This window comes from Ranitomeya variabilis, chromosome 2, assembly GCF_051348905.1.
Source record: "Ranitomeya variabilis isolate aRanVar5 chromosome 2, aRanVar5.hap1, whole genome shotgun sequence".
Lineage (NCBI taxonomy): Eukaryota > Metazoa > Chordata > Amphibia > Anura > Dendrobatidae > Ranitomeya > Ranitomeya variabilis.
The window spans coordinates 243,841,106-243,865,663 of NC_135233.1; the positions used below are offsets into that span (position 1 = coordinate 243,841,106).

Genomic DNA, 24,558 nt, shown 5'->3' on the forward strand with positions numbered 1-24,558 from the left:
CCCACGCGTATCGCTGCCGCACCAGCTTCGTCAGGGGAAGTGGCCTAGAGATGAATGTATCAGGATTAAATATCAGAAAAAATGATGTAAATTACATACCGTTGTATCAGAAATGAGGTGGACCAGGAGGGGAGGAAGGCGCGCCATCAGCGTGATTGTATCCAGGGGCGGAAGTGTCCATAGCGTCCACGATGGAAACTGCGCGTGCGCACACCGTGATTCAATGCAGAGTCACTTTGCGCATGCGCTAATGTGGACGGAGAAATTGACAGAGAGGGGCGAGATGTGGGAGTGGAAAGTGGAGGAGGGATCGCAAGCGCTGGTACCAGCCAATGGGGGGGGAGGGAATGAGTAGGAGATCAAGGAAAGCCCATAAGGGAGTACCAGATGCAGGGAAAATAGTCTGCAAACATATCTCCCAGGGACAAATGGATGGAGGAGCGGAAATATGTGAAAATGCAGAGCATGAAAATAAGCGTATAGAATATGGTGAAAACTAATTAAGATAACAATGCTAAATAGAACATTTTGTTTATGCAATAAGTCGTGACACTATGGGAAAAATACATATATATTGATAAATTACAACAAATAAATAAATATAAGAAACAACAATGTGTAATACTTAATTAAATAAAGCCCCATAGATGTTGATGGGGAATAAAAATAGAAAAACAAAACGGTTCCAATTCAATATAATGCTATATACATTTATTGCAATATATCACATATGATCATGCTATATAAGGACAAATGAACCCTGTGGTGTCCCCCTCGGGCCACATAGTTTAAGGGTCCTCAGACTCTCCACCGTTAACAGCTAAATCCCTCTATTCGAGGCAGTCCCAAGTCCGATGGATGTGACCGCTCAGACATGCTGTCATCTGTCAAGGGCCATCGCTGTGCGTATAAATCTTCCAGGGAATTGCTTCAGACCGCCCATTGTGTCCAAATGTCCTTGAGTTCCAATTCAACAACATCCACAAATGCCATGGAAAAATCACAAGATATGTGTTCAATAGCCACTCACATCCGTACCTGTTGTAATCTGTATAGATGCATCATACTTGCCAATGGAGGTTCATGAGGTTTACCGTTGATAGAATGTCCAGTATATAATAAAGGAAAGATGTTGATAGATGTTACCGACTCTGTGGAGTATAATGCTATTTCTGACATTCCAAGGACACTATATGTCAAAGGCAAAGGCATGACCACATATCCTCCTCGAACACCCTAATAAGAATTAAAGAACAGATTTATAAAATACTGAATACCCCCACATTAGACCTGATGCCCTACACAAAATTATCCCAGAAACCCAGTAAAAAGCAACTCCTCGTTGAGCTCTGTCGGTGTCACTGATTGGAGCTCAAAAATCTCAAAACCTGGACTCTATCTGCAGGAGGCGGTTACATATATTACCACCCCTGTCACCGCAGGCAACCTTCTGTAGCCCCACAATCCTAAGGTTCGAAAGAGAGCCCCAATGTGCTGTCAAGAAATGGGCAGCCACAGGGGTGAGGGTCTTGCCCTTCCTCTGGTCCGCGGCTGCCAGTTGTATGGTGGATATATGTTTTTGCGCTCTTTTTCTTAGCTCCTGAGAGGTATGCCCTACATATATCATATCAAGGGCAATGTTGACTTTCTTCGTGGCCCTAGCTAGACCCTCTGGTGAGATTTGGAGACAGAGGTCTACTTGTCTCAGGGAAGTACATATTAACACCTAAGTGCGACTTGTAGCTTTCAAGACAGATGTTACATTTGCCAGTGACACAATAACATAGTCCACTGCACACGTATATATATACACACATATTTCACCAGTTAGGGTTGGGGCTAAAGTTAGGGTTAGGGTTGGGGTTAAAGTTAGGGTTAGGGTTTGGATTACATTTACGGTTGGGATTAGGGTTAGGGGTGTGTCAGGGTTAGGGGTGTGGTTAGGGTTATGGTTGGGATTAGGGTTAGGGGTGTGTTGGAGTTAGGGGTGTGGTTAGGGTTTGGATTAGGGTTAGGGGTCTGTGGGGGTTAGGGGTGTGTTGGGGTTAGGGGTGTGGTTGGGGTTAGGGTGCACATTCGGGTTAGGGGTGTGGTTAGGGTTATGGGTAGAGATGGGATTAGGGTTAGGGGTGTGTTTGGGTTAGGGTTTCAGTTAGAATTGGGGGCTTCCACTGTTTAGGCACATCAAGGGCTCTCCAAACGCGACATGGCATCCTATCTCAATTCCATACAATTCTGCGTTGAAAAAGTAAAACAGTGCTCCTTCCCTTCCGAGCTCTCCCGTGCGCCCAAACAAGGGTTTACCCTAACATATGGGGTATCAGTGTACTCACGACAACTTGGACAACAATTTTTAGGGTCCAATTTCTCTTGATACCCTTGGGGAAAAAAATTGGGGGGGCTAAAAAAAACATTTTTGTGGGAAAAAAATTATTTTTTATTTTCACGGCTCTGCGTTATAAACTGTAGTGAAACACTTGGGGGTTCAAAGTTCTCACAACACATCTGGAAAAGTTCCTTGGGGGGGGTCTAGTTTCCAATATGGGGTCACTTCTGGGGGGTTTCTACTGTTTAGGTACATCAGGGGCTCTGCAAATGCAATGTGATGCCTGCAGACCAATCCATCTAAGTCTGCATTCCAAATGGCACTCTTTCCCTTCCAAGCTCTGCCATGCCCCCAAACGGTGGTCCCCCCCCCACATATGGGGTATCAGCATACTCAGGACAAATTGCACAACAACTTTTGGGGTCCAATTTCTCCTGTTACCCTTGGGAAAATACAAAACTGAGGGCTAAAAAATAATTTTTGTGAAAAAAAAAAGACTTTTTCACGGCTCTGTGTTAAAAACTGTAGTGAAACACTTGGGGGTTCAAAGCTCTCACAACACATCTAGATAAGTTCCTTAGGGGGTCTACTTTCCAAAATGGTGTCACTTGGGGGTTTCAATGTTGAGGCACATCAGGGGCTCTCCAAACGCGACATGGTGTCCCATCTCAATTCCAGTCAATTTTGCATTGAAAAGTCACATGGCGCTCCTTCCCTTCCGAGCTCTGCCATGCGCCCAAACAGTGGTTTACCACCACATATCAGGTATCAGCGTACTCAGGACAAATTGCACAACAAATTTTGTGGTCCAATTTCTTCTCTTACCCTTGGGAAAATAAAAAATTGGGGGCGAAAAGATCATTTTTGTGAAAAAATATGATTTTTTTTTTTTATGGCTCTACATTATAAACTTCTGTGAAGCACTTGGTGGGTCAAAGTGCGCACCACACATCTAGATAAGTTCCTTAGGGGGTCTACTTTCCAAAATGGTGTCACTTGTGGGGGGTTTCAATGTTTAGGCACATCAGGGGCTCTCCAAACGCAACATGGCATCCCATCTCAATTCCAGTAAATTTTGCATTGAAAAGTCAAACGGCGCTCCTTCCCTTCAAGGTACTCAGGACAAATTGTACAACAACGTTTGGGGTCCATTTTCTCCTGTTACCCTTGGTAAAATAAAACAAATTGGAGGTGAAATACATTTTTGGTGAAAAAAAGTTAAATGTTCGGGTTTTTTTTAAACGTTCAATCATTTCCTGTGAAACACCTGAAGGGTTAATAAGCTTCTTGAATGTGGTTTTGAGCACCTCGAGGGGTGCAGTTTTTAGAATGGTGTCACACTTGGTTATTTTCTATCATATAGACCCCTGAAAATTACTTCAAATGTGATGTGGTCCCTAAGAAAAAATGGTGTTGTAAAAATGAGAAATTGCTGGTCAACTTTTAACCCTTATAACTCCCTAACAAAAAAAAAATTTGGTTCCAAAATTGTGCTGATGTAAAGTAGACATGTGGGAAATGTTACTTATTAAGTATTTTGTGTGACATATCACTGTGATTTAAGGGCATAAAAATTCAAAGTTGGAAAATTTCATTTTCGCCAAATTTTCTTTTTTCACAAATAAACGCAGGTAATATCAAAGAAATGTTACCACTATCATCAAGTACAATATGTCACGAGAAAACAGTGTCAGAATCATCAGGATCCGTTGAAGTGTTCCAGAGTTATAACCTCAAAAAGGAACAGTGGTCAGAATTGGAAAAATTGGCCCAGTCATTAACGTGCAAACCACCCTTGGGGATAAAGGGGTTAAAGGGGTGGTCACAGTGGCAGTGACCTGGTCCGTGGCCCTGGGCATCCAGTAATTTGGAATCCCCCAAGGCAGGTGGGGTTGGAAGCCTTCCTTACTGCGCTGTATTCTCAGTTCTCAGTCCCTTGCCGCCTGAGGCTTCACACAAGGTACTCTCTCAATCTGTCCTCTTAGGTGGACACTACCCGCATGGCAGGCAACTCAAGCCTTTTTACAGGTGTCCCTTCTCCTGGTGACTCCGGGCTCTAATCTGCTGCTGTGCCTCCGGTTGTAACTGTGGCCAGGAGACTTGGAATCTCCTGCCCGCCGTTTTCTGCTGTGGGGCATACAGTTCCCCCCACAACCTCGGACTTCCGGCCTCCGGTTTCTATGTTTGATCTTGGGAGTAAGCTCACTCTCAGCTCCACTCTCAGTTTCTCTCTCCTCCTATGCTCCTTCTCATCTCACTGTCTAATACAGACTGCCCGACTCTCCTGTCAGGAGCTGCAGAACCGCACGTCTGCTCAGCTCCAGCTCTCTTCACAGACTCTCTACTAACTTCTCCTCCAGCCAGAATATGTAGGGAAGCTACCCTTCTGGCCAGGAGTCAGAACAGTGTTGTATGTACGTGTTACCTGTTAAAAGGATCCTTGTCACTTCCAGGCATGGCGTCACCCTCCCCGTGAGAAAAGCAATACCACTGTGACAACCGGCTTCCTAGGGTGTCACACAGTGGCATAAGAATAGTTAGGCTTCCTGGTTTTAGTCAGTCGAGGCCTGGGTGCCCGTGCAGCTCACAGAGCTGCCTTGCCAGAAGTCACTCTGTCCCGCAACGTAGAAGAAAGGGGCCCAGCATAGCATACATAGTACTGAAGAATTCATCTAGGAGGAAAGAAGTACAGAGAGGCTGCGGACGCAGCTAAAGGAATCTGTCCCCATAGAGAAAGAAGATTGTTCAGCAGGGCAGCACAAGCAAGATGTGGCAGATCTTTGCCTGAGCGGCAGTTCTTACAACCAGGGTGAAACAGTGTAGGACTCCCCCATGTGAGGCAAGAATTCTGGATGGAATAGATTCTGCGGGACCGGAAGATACGGTCCGACCCGGGGCTGAACGTAGTGAAGAAAAGGACAGAAAATGGACAGAAAGGAAGAAATCAACTGTCATACTTTAAGTGCCTGTATTTGAACAAGCTGTGCTGAGTAAAAGAGTTAATATTGAAGTTGAGGCAGAGTGTGTCTCCTATATTGCGGAACCGTCTGTTAGGAATACATCCCTGTACTGGGAAAGTCCAGATGGCGCAGAGAGCCAGATACAAGGTACTGCAACAGAGAGATGTGATCTTATGCAGGAGGGGGTCCAGGGAGTGATACAGGGATTGCTGTTGGTCAGTGGCATATCTAGGGGGGGCAGCCGGGGCATGTGCCCGGGCGCACCCGGCAGGGGGGCGCAGTCGAGCCGCCTAATTCGGCGGTCCGCAGTGTCTCCCCCGGCGGCTGCATTCTGCCGCCCCCGGTCTGGGAGTCAGCTGTTCTCTGTGCCGACTGTCAAGCTGACAGCTGGCACAGAGAAGCTACAGAGCGCAGGCTCCCAACGTGTGTAGAGGTGGAGGGAAGCCCCTGCAGAGTGACTGCGGCGGGCAAGGAGAAATCCCTGCAGCTCCGCTGCCCAGCGATCTGTCTTCCTGCTTCCTCCTGCTTCCTCTCACACAGACGCGCCGCTGGATGACGTCATCATTCAGCGGCCTGCTGTGTCAGAGGAAGGCAATGAGATGCTGCGGTAGAGCGCGAGGAGAGGTGAGAGGTGTATGTGAATGTGTGTGTGTGTATGTGAATGTGTGTGTGTATGTGAATATGTATGTGTGTATGTGAATGTGTGTATGTGAATGTGTGTGTATGTGAATATTTGTATGTGTGTATGTGAATGTGTGTGTGTGAATGTGTGTATGTGTGTGTGTGTGTGTGTGTGTGTGTGTGAATGTGTATGTGTGTGTGTGTATAGGGGGGAGGAAAATCGAACCAATAACCTATGGTCTTTCAGTAAAAATAGCTTTATTGTGGAAGGCACGGAGACGGTGGCAACAGTGATTAGCCACCAGACAAGATACACAAAACAAAAAACAAGAAAAGGGCACTGGGAACCATACATGCCATGTTAGTAATATAAACAGTATATATACATAACTAAAGGATCAAAGATCTATCCAGGAACATGCGAAAATTTGTAGGCATCTATGTAGATATATACAGGGCTAGGTCACACACAAGTCAATGCCGTCCCAGCTCTAAAAAGAGCCCCACCCGATCCACTAACAAGTATATAACAACCACATTATATTCAGATCAAAAAACGGTAACAGGAATACATCGTGTGTGCGTGTATGAGAATGTGTGTATGTGTATGTGTGTGTGTGTGTGTGTGTCTCAGTATTGGGTGTGTGTGTGTGTATATATCGCGCTGCAGGGGAATGTGCAGAGAAGTGAATGGTGTGTGTGTGTGTGGGGGGGAGGAGAGGGCAATGATGGGGCTGAAGGGGAGAGAGCAATGATGGGGATGGTGGAGGAGGAGAGGGCAATGATGGGGCTGATGGGGAGAGAGCAATGATGGGGATGGTGGAGGAGGAGAGGGCAATGATGGGGCTGACGGGGAGAGAGCAATGATGGGCATGGTGGAGGAGAAGGCGATGGGGCTGATGGAGAGAGGGCAATGATGGGGATGGTAGCATATGTCCTTGGGGGGGCACCAAAATGAATTCTTGCCCCGGGTGCCAGAAACCCTAGATACACCTCTGCTGTTGGCCATGGCTACCTCCCTGGCTCCCCCTCCTACATTGTGATAGTTTTCTCACGTACCAGAGACACTGACATACGTAGACCCATTCAAATGAATGGGTCTATGAAGATGTCAGCATGTTTTGACGGACCGTGTGTCCATGTGCAAAACACACAGACACACACACGGCCTGCCAAACGTCCTACACACGTGCTCAAGGAGAACAGTGTATACTGTCCTCCATGCGCACTGATGGCTGCGGGAGAAGCAGTGTACAGCGTACAGTCTGTCCCATGCAGTAATCCATATCTAGAGACATTTACAGTTTACAACCGGGAGCGCTGCTAATGCAACTGCTCCCGGCTGTAAACTACTGGTGAATGAATGAAATGCTGGGAGCGGAGCTTCGGTGACTAGCAGTGATGCCCCTAGATATGAATTACTGCATGGGACTGACTGTACGCCGGACAGGTATGGTATATTGTTGGTTTGTTATTTTGACATTTTTCCAGGAGATTAAGGGCTTTGCTTGGAATGGCAGACTAATACAGATGGAAAAACGAGTATATTGTTTTATTTCATTAAAAGACTTTTTTCTTATTGTGTGGTGTATTTGATTAACCCTTTAACAACTATAGGATTAGTAATGGATAGGTATCTTATGGACACCTCTCCATTACTAAGCCGGCTTAATGTCACCTTACAATAGGAAGGTGACATTAAACCCTCATTACCCCACTTGCCACTGCTACAGGGCAAGTGAGAAGAATCGGGCAAAGCTCCAGAATCGGCACATCTTTTTTTCAGTAAATATATTTATTGAAATTTTAAACAGGAAAAACAGTAAAAAGAATCATTACAATGTCCAGAGCTATACATTACGTCTCTGAGAACACAGCACAAGTGTAGTTGAACAAGAACTCTGGCACATAAAGGGTACATGGTTCTCATTTTGAGAATCACCTCGGGACATAGACCTTACTGTATATACAAAATACAGAACCTGTAAGAAAAGCAATTGTAGAAATAGGAGAAAGGAAAGAAAGAGAAAAAGAGAAAAAAAAGGGGGGGGGAATGGGGGAAAAGGGGAGTAAGGAGGGAGGGGGAGGGGGGATTAAGGGAGACCCAGCAATGTACACGCCCACGTATTGAGAATTATGAGTATGTACGCAGCCAAGTCAGGAACCCTGTCTGTGCTCTCCTTGAAGGATTGCCAGAGGAACCAGGTGCGCCCCTGGTCATATGCAACATCACCATCACCCGCCACAGAATCGGCACATCTAATAGATGTACCTTTTCTGGGCAGCTGTGGGCTGCTTTTTTTAGGCTGGGGGGCCCATATCCATGGCCCCTTACCAGCCTGAGAATAGCAGCCCACACTTGTGAGTTTTGCCGGGTTGGTTGTAAAATATAGGGGGGACCCCACGTTTTTTCTTTCATACATTCTCCCCTGCTCGCGCTGATCACCGACCGAGCAGGGGAGAAGGGATGACATCCGGCTTCAGCACCACACGCAGGGGAACAGCTCTTACTGTAGAGCTGCTTCCCACTGGCCGACAGTTTGGTCCTTATGTGGCACACGGTTGAGGATATATCACACGGACACGGATATCTCCGAAAATGTAGCAAGTCGCTTCTTTCAGCATTTTTTCACCCATTGACAATGGGTGGTGCATAAAAGAAGGAGTCAGGTTTTGGTGTGTTTTTGAAGAAGTTGAATCAGATTTTTTATGCACTAAACATTATTAGCATGCACATAAGACAAATGTACCCTGAAAAAAAGTACCAAAAATGCTGCAAAATGCTCCAAAAAATGCAGAAAATACTCAGCAAAACCTACTTTTTTGACATTGCTTCTTTACTGCCAAGTGAGTAGCTTTTGCCTGCAGAAAAGAAGACATAAAAAACACAACGTGTGAACATAGGCTAACATCATTCTCCAGGTCAGTACGATTACAGCGATACTGAACTTGTACAGTTTTTTATTTTATTTAAGTGATAAAAAAATTAGTAATTTGTAAAATAAACTAAAAATAAATATGTGCTTTGTGTCGCCATTTTCTGAGCTACTTAATTTTTATTTTTTCGCTAGAGCTAAGTGAGGGCTTTTTTTTGCTTTTTTTGCTTTTTTGCTTTTTGCGTTGTGAGGTGTACTTCTTAGTACCATCTCAGAGTACATATAATGTTTTAAAACACTTTTTTTCAAAAGTGGCTAGTTTTTTGTTGTTTTTATTCATTCCCACTGCTTCCCTGAATATTCTTTTTTTTTATTTTGAATTTTATGATTCCAGAAATATGGGATTTTATATGATCGTTACCAAAGGGTGTTGTGCACAGGATCCTCTGGGGTGTGTCTTTAGGCTGCTCTGCCTTCACAAGACAATAAAAATTAGCACTAAGGCTAAGTTCACATTAGCAAACGCATACCAAAACACATTTAGGCCGGTTTCACACGTCAGTGGCTCCGGTACGTGAGGTGACAGTTTCCTCACGTACCGGAGACACTGACACACGTAGACCCATAAAAATCAATGCATCTGTGCAGATGTCATTGATTTTTTGCGGATCGTGTCTCCGTGTGCCAAACACGGAGACATGTCAGTGTTCGTGGGAGCGCACGTATTACACGGACCCATTAAAGTCAATGGGTCCGTGTAAAACACGGACCACACACGGACGGTCTCCGTGTGCAGTCCCTGTGGCGTGCAGGAGACAGCGCTTGTTGTGATTTTGCTTTTTGCTCCCTCTAGTGGTCATTAGTGATTTGACTCTGGAGCGTCTGTCTTTTCCTATATCCTCACCTGGGCCGTTAGTTCAGGGGCGTTGCTATATAAGCTCCCTGGACCTTCAGTTCAATGCCTGGCATCGTTGAAATCAGAGCTAATCTGTTGTGCTCTTGTCCTCTGATCCTGGTTCCTGTTTTTCAAGCTAAGTCTGCTTCCTTGCTTTTTGCTTTTGTTTTGTTTGGTATTTTTTGTCCAGCTTGTTCCTTTCTGTATCCTGACCTTTGCTGGAAGCTCTAGGGGGCTGGTGTTCTCCCCCCGGACCGTTAGACGGTTCGGGGGTTCTTGAATCTCCAGCGTGGATTTTTATAGGGTTTTTGTTGACCAGATAAGTTATCTTGCTATATTCTGCTATTAGTAAGCTGGCCTCTCTTTGCTGAACCTGGTTCATTTCTGTGTTTGTCATTTCCTCTTACCTCACCGTTATTATTTGTGGGGGGCTTGTATCTTGCTTTGGGGTCCCTTTCTCTGGAGGCAAGAGAGGTCTTTATTTTCTTCTCCTAGGGGTAGTTAGATTCTCCGGCTGGCGCGAGTCATCTAGCGATCACCGTAGGCATGATCCCTGGCTACTTCTAGTGTTGGCGTTAGGAGTAGCTATTTGGTCAACCCAGTTACCACAGCCCTATGAGCTGGATTTTTGTATCTTGCAGACTTACACGTTCCTCTGAGACCCTGTCCACTGGGGTCATAACAGTATGCCAGGCCAGTACTAAATGTTTAATGCATTGCAGAAGTGGGATTATAAGAAAGAAAATTTTGAGTTTTTTTTTTTCCTCTCTCATTTTTTTTTTTCTTTTCCCCTTTACCTCAGAGTGGCTTAAGCTTGCTGCAGACATGAATGTCCAGACCTTGATTACAAGTGTGGACCAGCTTGCCGCTCGTGTGCAGGGTATACAAGATTATGCTACCAGAAATCCTAGGTCTGAACCCAAGATTCCGATTCCTGAACTGTTTTCAGGAGACCGATTTAAGTTTAGGAATTTCAGGAATAATTGTAAATTATTTTTGTCCCTGAAACCTTGTTCGTCTGGAGACTCTGCTCAACAAGTAAAAATTGTTATTTCATTCTTACGGGGTGACCCTCAGGATTGGGCTTTTTCGTTGGCGCCAGGAGATCTGGCATTGGCTGATATTGATGCGTTTTTTCTGGCGCTCGGTTTACTTTATGAGGAACCCAATCTTGAGATTCAGGCAGAGAAAGCCTTGCTGGCTATGTCTCAGGGCCAGGACGAGGCTGAGGTGTATTGCCAAAAATTTCGGAAATGGTCCGTGCTGACACATTGGAACGAGTGTGCACTGGCCGCTAATTTTAGAAATGGCCTTTCTGAGGCCATTAAGAATGTTATGGTGGGTTTTCCCATTCCCACAGGTCTGAATGATACCATGTCCCTGGCTATTCAAATTGATCGGCAGTTGCGGGAGCGCAAAACCGCAAATTCCCTCATGTTGTTGTCTGAACAGACACCTGATGTGATGCAATGTGATAGAAAAACCGCAAATTCCCTCATGGTGTTGTCTGAACGGACACCTGATTTGATGCAATGTGATAGAATCCTGACTAGAAATGAGAGGAAAATTCATAGACGCCGGAATGGCTTGTGCTACTACTGTGGTGATTCTACACATGTTATCTCAGCATGCTCTAAACGTATATCTAAGGTTGTTAGTCCTGTCACCGTTGGTAATTTGCATCCTAAGTTTATTCTGTCTGTAACTTTGATTTGCTCACTGTCATCTTATCCTGTCATGGCGTTTGTAGATTCAGGTGCTGCCCTGAGTCTTATGGATCTCTCATTTGCTAAGCGCTGTGGTTTTATTCTTGAACCATTAGAAAATCCTATCCCTCTTAGGGGTATTGATGCTACGCCATTGGCAGAAAATAAGCCGCAGTATTGGACACAGGTTACCATGTGCATGACTCCTGAACACCGCGAGGTGATACGTTTTCTCGTTCTACATAAAATGCATGATTTGGTTGTTTTGGGGCTGCCATGGTTACAGACCCATAATCCAGTCCTTGACTGGAAGGCTATGTCAGTGTCTAGTTGGGGCTGTCGTGGTATTCATGAGGATTCCCTGCCTGTGTCTATTGCTTCTTCTACGCCTTCGGAAGTTCCGGAGTACTTGTCTGATTATCAGGATGTCTTTAGCGAGTCCAGGTCCAGTGCATTGCCTCCTCATAGGGAATGTGACTGTGCAATAGATTTGATTCCAGGCAGTAAATTTCCTAAGGGAAGACTGTTTAATCTGTCGATACCTGAACATACCGCTATGCGTTCATATATCAAGGAGTCTCTGGAGAAAGGACACATCCGTCCGTCTTCTTCCCCTCTTGGTGCGGGATTCTTTTTTGTGGCTAAAAAGGACGGATCTTTGAGGCCTTGTATTGACTATCGGCTTTTAAATAAGATCACTGTCAAATTTCAGTATCCTTTGCCGCTGTTGTCTGACTTGTTTGCCCGGATTAAAGGTGCCAAGTGGTTTACCAAGATAGACCTTCGTGGTGCCTACAACCTTGTGCGCATTAAGCAAGGGGATGAATGGAAAACCGCATTCAATACGCCCGAAGGTCATTTTGAGTACTTGGTGATGCCTTTTGGGCTCTCTAATGCCCCTTCAGTTTTTCAGTCCTTGATGCATGACATTTTCCGGAACTATCTGGATAAATTTCTGATCGTTTATCTGGATGATATTCTGTTTTTTTCTGATAATTGGGACTCGCATGTGGAGCAGGTCAGGATGGTCTTTAAAATTTTGCGTGAAAATTCTTTGTTTGTCAAGGGCTCAAAGTGTCTTTTTGGTGTACAGAAGGTTCCCTTTTTGGGGTTCATTTTTTCCCCTTCTGCTGTGGAGATGGACCCAGTCAAGGTCCGAGCTATTCTTGATTGGACTCAGCCCTCGTCAGTTAAGAGTCTTCAGAAGTTCTTGGGTTTCGCTAACTTCTACCGTCGTTTTATCGCTAACTTTTCTAGCCTTGTGAAACCTTTGACGGATATGACCAAGAAGGGTTCCGATGTGGTTAATTGGGCTCCTGCTGCCGTGGAGGCTTTCCAGGAGTTGAAACGTCGGTTTACTTCGGCGCCTGTTTTGTGCCAGCCTGATGTCTCGCTTCCCTTTCAAGTTGAGGTGGATGCTTCAGAGATTGGAGCAGGGGCCGTTTTGTCGCAGAGAGGCCCTGGTTGCTCTGTTATGAGACCTTGCGCCTTTTTCTCTAGGAAGTTTTCGCCTGCGGAGCGAAATTATGATGTGGGCAATCGGGAGTTGTTGGCCATGAAATGGGCATTTGAGGAGTGGCGTCATTGGCTCGAGGGTGCTAAGCATCGTGTGGTGGTCTTGACTGATCACAAAAATCTGATGTATCTCGAGTCTGCTAAACGCCTGAATCCTAGACAGGCCCGCTGGTCATTGTTTTTCTCCCGTTTTGACTTTGTTGTCTCGTATTTACCAGGTTCAAAGAATGTGAAGGCCGATGCTCTTTCCAGGAGCTTTGTGCCTGATGCTCCTGGAGTCGCTGAACCTGTTGGTATTCTTAAGGATGGTATTATCTTGTCAGCTATTTCTCCAGATCTGCGACGTGTGTTGCAGAGATTTCAGGCTGATAGGCCTGATTCTTGTCCACCTGACAGACTGTTTGTGCCTGATAAGTGGACCAGCAGAGTCATTTCCGAGGTTCATTCCTCGGTGTTGGCAGGTCACCCAGGAATTTTTGGCACCAGAGATCTGGTGGCCAGATCCTTTTGGTGGCCTTCCTTGTCTAGGGATGTGCGGTCATTTGTACAGTCCTGTGGGACTTGTGCTCGAGCTAAGCCTTGCTGTTCTCGTGCCAGCGGGTTGCTCTTGCCCTTGCCTGTCCCTAAGAGACCTTGGACACATATCTCCATGGATTTCATTTCTGATCTTCCGGTGTCTCAGGGCATGTCTGTTATCTGGGTGATATGTGATCGCTTCTCCAAGATGGTCAATTTGGTTCCTTTGTCTAAACTGCCTTCCTCTTCCGATCTGGTTCCTGTGTTTTTCCAGAACGTGGTTCGTTTGCACGGCATCCCTGAGAATATTGTGTCAGACAGAGGATCCCAGTTCGTTTCCAGATTCTGGCGATCCTTTTGTAGTAGGATGGGCATTGACTTGTCGTTTTCGTCTGCTTTCCATCCTCAGACTAATGGACAGACGGAGCGAACTAATCAGACTTTGGAGGCTTATTTGAGGTGTTTTGTCTCTGCTGATCAGGACGATTGGGTGACCTTCTTGCCGTTAGCTGAGTTTGCCCTTAATAATCGGGCTAGTTCCGCCACCTTGGTTTCGCCGTTTTTCTGCAACTCTGGTTTCCACCCTCGTTTTTCTTCGGGTCATGTGGAACCTTCTGACTGCCCTGGGGTGGATTCTGTGGTGGATAGGTTGCAGCGGATCTGGAATCTTGTGGTGGACAACTTGAAGTTGTCACAGGAGAGGGCTCAGCGCTTTGCCAACCGCCACCGCGGTGTGGGTCCCCGACTACGTGTTGGGGATTTGGTGTGGCTTTCTTCCCGCTTTGTTCCTATGAAGGTTTCCTCTCCCAAATTTAAACCTCGTTTTATTGGTCCTTACAAGATATTGGAAATTCTTAATCCTGTATCCTTTCGCCTGGATCTTCCTGTGTCGTTTGCTATCCACAACGTGTTTCATAGGTCCTTGTTGCGGCGGTACGTTGTGCCTGTGGTTCCTTCTGCTGAGCCTCCTGCTCCGGTGTTGGTTGAGGGCGAGTTGGAGTACGTGGTGGAGAAGATCTTGGATTCTCGTCTCTCCAGGCGGAGGCTTCAGTACCTGGTCAAGTGGAAGGGCTATGGTCAGGAAGATAATTCCTGGGTGGTCGCCTCTGATGTTCATGCGGCCGATTTAGTTCGTGCCTTTCACGCCGCTCATCCTGATCGCCCTGGTGGTCGTGGTGAGGGTTCGGTGACCCCTCACTAAGGGGGGGTACTGTTGTGATTTTGCTTTTTGCTCCCTCTAGTGGTCATTAGTGATTTGACTCTGGAGCATCTGTCTTTTCCTATATCCTCACCTGGGCCGTTAGTTCAGGGGCGTTGCTATATAAGCTCCCTGGACCTTCAGTTCAATGCCTGGCATCGTTGAAATCAGAGCTAATCTGTTGTGCTCTTGTCCTCTGATCCTGGTTCCTGTTTTTCAAGCTAAGTCTGCTTCCTTGCTTTTTGCTTTTGTTTTGTTTGGTATTTTTTGTCCAGCTTGTTCCTTTCTGTATCCTGACCTTTGCTGGAAGCTCTAGGGGGCTGGTGTTCTCCCCCCGGACCGTTAGACGGTTCGGGGGTTCTTGAATCTCCAGCGTGGATGTTTATAGGGTTTTTGTTGACCAGATAAGTTATCTTGCTATATTCTGCTATTAGTAAGCTGGCCTCTCTTTGCTGAACCTGGTTCATTTCTGTGTTTGTCATTTCCTCTTACCTCACCGTTATTATTTGTGGGGGGCTTGTATCTTGCTTTGGGGTCCCTTTCTCTGGAGGCAAGAGAGGTCTTTGTTTTCTTCTCCTAGCGGTAGTTAGATTCTCTGGCTGGCGCGAGTCATCTAGCGATCACCGTAGGCATGATCCCCGGCTACTTCTAGTGTTGGCGTTAGGAGTAGCTATTTGGTCAACCCAGTTACCACAGCCCTATGAGCTGGATTTTTGTATCTTGCAGACTTACACGTTCCTCTGAGACCCTGTCCACTGGGGTCATAACAAGCGCTACAGTAAGCGCTGTCCCGCCCACATGGTGCTGAAGCCGCCATTCATATCTTTTCTGCAGCAGCGTTTGCTGCATAGAAGATATGAATAATAGTGTTTAAAAGAAAGATCTATCTGTCCGCCGCCCTCCCACCCCCTGTGCGCCCCCCCCCGCCCCATGAATAGTCAGCTCCGCCCCTATGGGAGGTGGAGCCGCCTATTCATGACTGTAAATGAGCGGCCCCACGTGACCGCATACAGTGGAAGCCGCGGCCAGACCAGGAAGGAGCGACAGCCAACGAGGGATGCGGGTATTTTCTGAACAGCGGGGGGGGGGCGCACAGGGGGTGGGGGGGCGGCGGACACATAGATCTTTCATTTAAACACTATTATTCATATCTTCTATGCAGCAAACGCTGCTGCACAGAAGATATGAATCGCGGCTTCAGCACGATGCAGGGGACAGCGCTAAACTTTAGCGCTGTCTCCTGCACGCTCCGTGTGGTACCCACTCGCCACACGGGCGGCACACGTGTGCCGCACATATGGCCTACGTGAGCTCACGGGCACACGGACACGGATAACTCCGGTACCGATTTTTTCCAGTACTGGAATTATCTGGACATGTGGGACAGCCCTTAAACACACGATTATGCTGCGTTTTTTTAGCCACATCACCTTGCGCATGACACAAAAAAAGCTGCATGTGCATGCATTTGTATGCATTTTTGCCTGCGTTTGCATTGTTTATGCGCAATGGGCGTGTCTCAATCAGTTACTGAACATGCTCAGTCTGAAGTACGCATGCGTATCGAACACACATGCGTACGCATGTGTGGCACCCCAGGAGTCTGGATGCCACAATGGTATTGCCTTCCTCGCGGGGGAGGTGATGTCATGCCTGGAAACAAGGAGGGATCCCTTCTTCAGATAAAACTGACATGCAACACCGTCCTGACTCCAGACCAGAAGTGGGAGCTCTAAACCCGGTTTCAGGGGAACTTCCCTATATATTCTGGCTGGAGGAGGAGTTAGTGTTCAGTCTGCTAGGGACAGTGAGAGGAGAGGAGGCAAAATGAGAGGAGCCTGGGGTCTGGAGCTGCGAGTGGGCTCACCCCAGAGGAAAGCACCAATAGACCGGACACCAGGGGCCGTGGTGGTGTGGGAGTTGCAGCACCAGCCACTGAACCCGGAGGACAGGAGATTGCAAGTCTCCTATCCCATCCAACACCTGCAGGTACCACAGCAAGTAAAGAGCCTGGGGCAGCCAGAGAGAGGACAGTGCCCATGAAAGGTTCAAGCTGTCAGCCATACAGGTTGAGAATACAGATACTGAGAGGACTTGTGCAGAGCTTCAGGCAGCAAGCGTCAGATATACAGCTCAGAGGGAAGGCCTCCGAACCCACCTGGCTAAGTGGATCCCAAGCTGTTTCCAGGCTTCCCGGCCCCACCATCACATGTTACCTGTACCCTGGACTGTACCTGAATTCTACCAGTAAAAGGTAAAGGAAACTGTTATCCCTGTGTCCTGCAGTTATTCCCTGCACCCCATCATCAACCATCCCTCTTACCAGCTACATCGGGAGCCCTGGGGACCAAGCTCTACCTGTGAGGAGTTATACCATCTAAGCTGCAAAACCATCAGCCCAGAGGACCCCTTTAAGCAGCGTCGGCCACCCCTGGCCGAATACCTCAGGTGGCATCACGAACACTACTACATTAGACTTTATTCCCATCTTCGCTAACCCCTTTTTACTGGATGCCCAGGGTCCCTGTGTACACAATGTTAAATATAGGTATGCAAGACGCATGTAGATCTATGTGGATATGTACGCAGGCGTACGCTGTGCACAGATACGCTAATGTGAACACGGCCTAAATGAAAAGGACCATATCTCTTGAACTGTAAGCGGATATAAAAAAAAAAAAACAACGCAACAACATGAATACTCAGGGGAACAGCAGGAATAAAATAAGAGTAAAACTGTCCACTTTTTAATTGGGGACAAGCTGTGACCTTTTATGTTTTACTTCAAGAGGATAGAAATCAGTCTTATTCATGGGATCATTTCATTATGTTCTCTCCATCTCATTCTCCAAGGGCTCATCCTGCCATGGCGCTGGCTGGCAATAGTTGGTGAGGTGCCTGTATTCCTCATGCTCTTCCTTCTCTGCTTCATGCCTGACTCCCCCCGTTATTTAATATCTAAGGGTAAGGATGAGCAGGCCCTTCAGGCCCTGGCCTGGCTCCGTGGCCCCAACACGGCATACAGGGAGGAGTTCCAGAGGATTAAAGAGAGCGTCCTGAAAGTGGTAAGGCTCCAGTGGGAGTTATGTATGGATGGATGGATGCTGGGAGCAGTGATTGAGATGATTATGGAAATGTATCTTTCTATCTTTTCAGAGCAGTTCTCTCACCTGGAGCGAACTCTCCGACAAATACTACTACAAGCCCATCCTCATCTCCGTATTCATGAGGTGTCTGCAGCAATTATCTGGAATTAATCCAATACTGACCTACCTGGAGCCAATCTTTAACAAGACCAAAGTTATTCTGGTGAGGACTGTGGTGCTTTTGAGTTTCCCACTTACCAACCAGTGCATATCCATTACTCTAAGTTCTTACTGCTGCTGTTGTAGCGACTAGGGTTGAGCGAAACGGGTCGATCATTTTCAAAAGTCGCCGACTTTTGGCTAAGTCGGCGTCTCATGAAACCCGATCCGACCCCTGTGCTTGTCGGCCATGCGGTACGCGACTTTCGCGCCAAAGTCGCGTTTCAATGACGCGAAAAGCGCCATTTCTCAGCCAATGAAGGTGAACGCAGAGTGTGGGCAGCGTGATGACATAGATCCTGGTCCCCACCATCTTAGAGAAGGGCATTGCAGTGATTGGCTTGCTGTCTGCGGCGTCACAGGGGCTATAAAGGGGCGTTCCCGCCGACCGCCATCTTACTGCTGCTGATCTGAGCTTAGGGACAGGTTGCTGCCGCTTCGTCAGAAGCAGGGAGAGCGTTAGGCAGGGTCCACTAACCACCAAACCGCTTGTGCTGCAGCGATTTCCACTGTCCAACACCACCTTCGGTGTGCAGGAACAGTGGAAGCTATTTTTTTTTTTTTTTCCCCTCAGCGCTGTAGCTCATTGGGCTGCCCTAGAAGGCTCCGTGATAGCTGTATTGCTGTGTGTACGCCACTGTGGAAACCAACTGCTTTTTTCAAAGCACATATCCTCTTGTTCCTTCCTTTCTGCACAGCTATCTTTTTTGTTTGTCCACACTTTTTATTTAATTTGTGCATCAGTCCACTCCTATTGCTGCCTGCCATACCTGGCTTACATTACTGCAGGGAGATAGTAATTGTAGGACAGTTTTTTTTTTTTTTTGTTTTTTTTTTGTGGGAGATTAAGATTGGCATTTCTGCTACAGTGCCATCCCTGTGTGTGCCATCTCTCACTGAGTGGGCCATAGAAAGCCTATTTATTTTTTCCGTGATTTGTGTTCTAAAATCTACCTCAACACAGAAACACTACATCAATCAGTGGGAGAAAAATATTGGCCTCAGTCAGGGCTTGTGTGCCACTGCTGTGTGTGCGCTATCATTCAGTGGGCTATAGCAAGCCTATTTTTTTTTTTTTTTTTTTTTTTTTTAATATTATTTGGTTTCTAAAGTCTCCCTGAAAAAAAAAAAAAACCTAAAAAAACAGTGGGAGAGTAATATTGCCCTTTCAGCTTGTGTGCCAGTCTTGACTCCTGGGTGTGCCACCTCTCTCCCTCTCATTCAGTGGGCCATAGAAAGCCTATTTATTTTTTTTTTAAAATATTATTGGGTTTCTAAAGTCTCCCTGAAAAAACAAAAAATACATAAAAAAACAGTGGGAGAGTAATATTGCCCTTTCAGCTTGTGTGCCAGTCTTGACTCCTGGGTGTGCCACCTCTCTCCCTTTCATTCAGTGGGCCATAGAAAGCCTATTTTTTTTTTTTTTAATATTATTTGGTTTCTAATTCTCCCTGAAAAAAAAAAAAAAACCTAAAAAAACAGTGGGAGAGTAATATTGCCCTTTCAGCTTGTGTGCCAGTCTTGACTCCTGGGTGTGCCACCTCTCTCCCTTTCATTCAGTGGGCCATAGAAAGCCTATTTTTTTTTTTTTTAATATTATTTGGTTTCTAATTCTCCCTGAAAAAAAAAAAAAAACCTAAAAAAACAGTGGGAGAGTAATATTGCCCTTTCAGCTTGTGTGCCAGTCTTGACTCCTGGTTGTGCCACCTCTCTCTCTCTAATTGTGGGCCATAGAAAGCCTTTTTTTTTTTTTTTTAATATTATTTGGTTTCTAAAGTCTCCCTGAGAAAAAAAAATAAATAAATTAGGTGGGAGATTAATATTGACATTAGTGCTTGAGTGACAGTCCTGCGTGTGTGTCATCTCTGTGATTTTGTGCCACAGAAAACAGAGTGTGTAACATTGTGCCTGATTTTCCTTGTGGTCTCACCAACCTGTTAAGGGATATTGAAATCATACTGAAGTTATAGCTCACCGTGTAAGTTGTTTGATAGCAACAAATAAAGTTACTTTGGTTAAGATTTTAAAACAATGAGGAAGTCTGGTGCAAGAGGTCGTCGTGGGCGTTCATTGTCAGCTGGTAATGATGGTAGTGGTAGTGGAGCATCAGGTGGTCGTGGGGATAAAAATATTCCACCTAAGTCTGGAGCTGTGGAGCCAGTTTCGTCGTCAGGCTACACAAGGCCTCGAACGCTCTCTTTTCTGGGAGTAGGAAAACCGCTTTTAAAGGCGGAGCAGCAACAGCAAGTTTTGGCTTACATTGCAGACTCAGCCTCTAGCTCTTTTGCCTCCTCTTCCGAAACTGGTAAATGTAAAAGCAGCGCGTCGCTTGTGGATGTTCACGGTCAGGGACAAGTCGCTTCCTTGTCCTCCTCAGCAAAAACTACAACAAGAGAGAAGGATGCAGCAGGCGACACAACGGGTCACTCCATGGAGCTCTTTACACATACCGTCCCTGGCTTAGAAAGTGAAACATTTAACAGGCCATGCCCATTACAAGTATATTCTGACATGGAGTGCACTGATGCACAGCCACAGCCAGAGTACTATGCTGCTCCTTTGACTCAGACCACCACATTGCCCTCTCAGGGTACAGATCCACAATCAGACCCTGATGAGACTATGTTGCCCCGCCACGAACGCTATACCACCGACCGACACAGTGACACAGACGAAGTTGCACACGAGCTCGAAGAGGAGGTAATAGATGACCCAGTTATTGACCCCGATTGGCAGCCATTGGGGGAACAGGGTGCAGGCGGCAGTAGTTCAGAAGCGGAGGTGGAGGAGGGGCCGCAGCAGGCATCAACATCGCAACAGGTTCCATCTGCCGGGCCCGTATCTGGACCAAAACGCGTGTCAAAGCCAAAACCTGTTGGAGCACAGCGTTGCCATCCGGTTAAAGCTCAGTCTGCAATCCCTGAAAAGGGATCAGAGTCTAGGAAGAGTGCAGTCTGGCATTTTTTTAAACAACATCCAACTGATCAGCGCAAAGTCATCTGTCAAAAATGTTCAACTAGCTTAAGCAGAGGTCAGAATCTGAAAAGTCTAAATACTAGTTGCATGCATAGACACTTAACCACCATGCATTCTCAAGCCTGGACTAACTACCAAACGTCCCTCAAGGTTGTAGCACCCTCGGCCAATGAAGCTAGTCAGCAACGCAACATCCCTTCCGTCACTGTAAGGCCACCATTTTCCGCACCACCGGCAGTATCTGTGCAGGTTTCTTTGCCAGCCAAAAGCAGTCAGGGTCAGGGAATCACCAGTTTTGTAGGAGGAAATATTGCATGTAGGGCACCGGCGGAAACAATACCGTCTCCAACCGTCTCTCAGTCTGCCATGTCCACCGGCACACCCGAAAGTTCCACGATCTACAGCTCTCCAGTCCAGCTCACCCTACATGAGACTCTGGTTAGAAAAAGGAAGTACTTATCCTCGCATCCGCGTACACAGGGTTTTAACGCCCACATAGCTAGACTAATCTCGTTAGAGATGATGCCCTACCGGTTAGTTGAAAGCGAAGCTTTCAAAGCCCTGATGGAGTACGCTGAACCACGATACGAGCTACCCAGTCGACACTTTTTTTCCAGAAAAGCCATCCCAGCCCTGCACCAGCATGTTAAACAGCGCATCGTCCATGCACTCAGGCAATCTGTGAGTACAAAGGTGCACCTGACTACAGATGCATGGACCAGTAGGCATGGCCAGGGACGTTATGTGTCCATCACGGCACACTGGGTGAATGTGGTGGATGCAGGGTCCACAGGCGACATCAATTTAGGGACAGTTGTGCCTAGCCCACGGTCTAGGAAACAGTTGGCTGTAGGCGTTCGCACCCCCTCCTCCTCCTCCTCGTCCTCCTGCAGAAGCTACAGCTCTTCCACAGAACGCAGTCGGCCAACCACTCCATCGGCAGATGACACTGTTGCACACCAGTTGTCCCATTATGGGCCAGCTACTGCCAAGCGTCAGCAGGCTGTATTGGCTATGAAGTGTTTGGGCGACAACAGACACACCGCGGAAGTTCTGTCCGAGTTCTTGCAACAAGAAACGCAGTCGTGGCTGGGCACAGTAGATCTTGAGGCAGGCAAGGTAGTGAGTGATAACGGAAGGAATTTCATGGCTGCCATCTCCCTTTCCCAACTGAAACACATTCCTTGCCTGGCTCACACCTTAAACCTGGTGGTGCAGTGCTTATTGAAAACTTATCCTGGGTTCTCCGACCTGCTCCTCAAAGTGCGTGCACTTTGCTCACATATCCGACGTTCGCCTGTACACGCCAGCCGTATGCAGACCTATCAGCGGTCTTTGAACCTTCCCCAGCATCGCCTAATCATAGACGTTGCAACAAGGTGGAACTCAACACTGCACATGCTTCAGAGACTGTGCGAACAGAGGCGTGCTGTTATTTATTTGTGGGAGGATACACGGGCAGGCAGTAGGATGGCAGACATGGAGTTGTCAGGTGTGCAGTGGTCGAAGATACAAGACATGTGTCAAGTCCTTCAGTGTTTTGAGGAATGCACACGGCTGGTTAGTGCAGACAACGCCGTAATAAGCATGAGCATCCCCCTAATGCGTCTGCTGATGCAAAGTTTGACGCACATAAAGGAGCAGGCGTCTGCACCAGAGGAAGAGGGAAGCCTTGATGACAGTCAGCCATTGTCTGGTCAGGGCAGTGTACAGGACGAGGTAGCGGGCGAAGAGGAGGTGGAGGACGAGGAGGATGATGGGGATGAGTATATTTTTAATGCGGAAACTTTCACGGGGGCACAGGAAATTGGTTGCGTGTCACGGCCGGGTTCTGGTTTTTTGAGGGACACAAGTGACGTAGATTTGCCTGCAACTGCCCCTCAACCAATCACAACCGGAGATTTGACAAGTGGAACTTTGGCCCACATGGCGGATTATGCCTTACGTATCCTACAAAGGGACACACGCATTACGAAAATGATGAACGATGACGATTACTGGTTGGCCTGCCTCCTTGATCCACGCTATAAAGGCAAATTGCAAAATGTTATGCCACATGAGAACTTGGAACTAATATTAGCAACCAAACAATCAACTCTTGTTGACCGTTTGCTTCAGGCATTCCCAGCACACAGCGCACGTGATCGTTCTCACACGAGCTCCAGGGGGCAGCAGACTAGGAGTGTTAGGGGTGCACACATCAGAAGTGGCGTTGGACAGAGGGGTTTTCTGACCAGGTTGTGGAGTGATTTTGCTATGACCGCAGACAGGACAGGTACTGCTGCATCAATTGAAAGTGACAGGAGACAACATTTGTCCAGTATGGTTACTAACTATTTTTCATCCCTTATCGATGTTCTCCCTCAACCGTCATTCCCATTTGATTACTGGGCCTCCAAATTAGACACCTGGCCAGAATTGGCAGAATATGCATTGCAGGAGCTTGCTTGCCCGGCAGCAAGTGTCCTATCAGAAAGAGTATTCAGTGCTGCAGGGTCAATATTAACCGAAAAAAGGACTCGTCTGGCTACCCAAAATGTTGACGATCTAACATTCATTAAAATGAACCACAACTGGATTTCAAAATCTTTTGCCCCACCTTGCCCGGCCGACACCTAGCTTTCCTATGAAAAGCTCTTGCCTGTGAATTACTTTTCTAATGTCTAATTTGCTGCTGCAGATTGTACAGCATACGACATGTTTACACCTCCCTAAATGGCCAAACTCCCCACACGGGGCCGTGGTATCGCGACTTGGCGCAAGCACCCGTGAGACTGCTGTTTGTCTGAAGAGGTGGGTGTGCTCGCTTTTGGTTGACGGCATTGCTACTGGGTCCCTCATAGTACAATGTAGTGTCTCTGGCGGTGGTGGTGCGCACCCAACGTCAGACACACCGTTGTAACATGAGTGGCCCTGGGGCGGTCCCGCCGGCCTCAAGAGAGTTCCCCCCTACCCCAGCTCAAACTGGGCTGTACTACGTGCAAAATTATGTCGCACAGCTCCACCAATCTTTAGTCTATTCGCTGACATCATTCAATGTCTGGCACTGACAATACAAATTTGTAGACATCTATGATGCAACTTAAAGTAGTCTGTGTCTGTGTCCTATATTGGCACCATTAAATAGTTACTGCCAAATTACTATGTCAGAAACACAGCAGATGAGCCCACCCCTGTACCTAAGTATGCCATCTTTTTTTTTGTTTTGGTTGTTTTGCGAGACATTAACATCTATTTATATTTTGGGAGTACTGGGACAGACACTCCTTGCACTACTCCTCCACTCAGCACCAAGCTGCCTGCCCGTGTATCCATGTAACCGCTGTAAAACTGCCATGAGCCTATTGTTTGTTATTTTAGGCCTTTGATAGCCTGTCTGCGGTCCCTACTCCTCCACTGACCACCAAGCTGCCTGCCCGTGTATCCATGTAACCGCTGTAAAACTGCCATGAGCCTATTGTTTGTTATTTTAGGCCTTTGAAGCCTTTCTGCGCTCCCTCCTTCCACTAGTCCTCCACTGACCAGACCACTGCTGCCCGTGTACCCCTGGAACCAATTTTAAAGTGCCTACAGCCAGCCCATTTTATTGTGTTAGGCCTTCGAAGCCTGTCTGCGGTCCATACTTCCACTAGGCCTCCACTGACCAGACCACTGCTGCCCGTGT

At 47.0% G+C, this 24,558-nt stretch overlaps 1 protein-coding gene across 2 annotated transcripts in view; it reads left to right on the top strand.

The window, feature by feature from the left end:
- Positions 1–24,558, top strand: part of LOC143805251 (solute carrier family 2, facilitated glucose transporter member 6-like) — a 59,182-nt gene that overhangs the window by 26,056 nt on the left and 8,568 nt on the right. For both annotated transcript variants that reach the window (XM_077284339.1, XM_077284340.1), the window contains exons 5-6: positions 17,467–17,678; positions 17,770–17,922. In XM_077284339.1, coding sequence (XP_077140454.1) covers positions 17,467–17,678; positions 17,770–17,922 — 365 coding nt within the window. The remainder of the gene's footprint in view (positions 1–17,466; positions 17,679–17,769; positions 17,923–24,558) is intronic.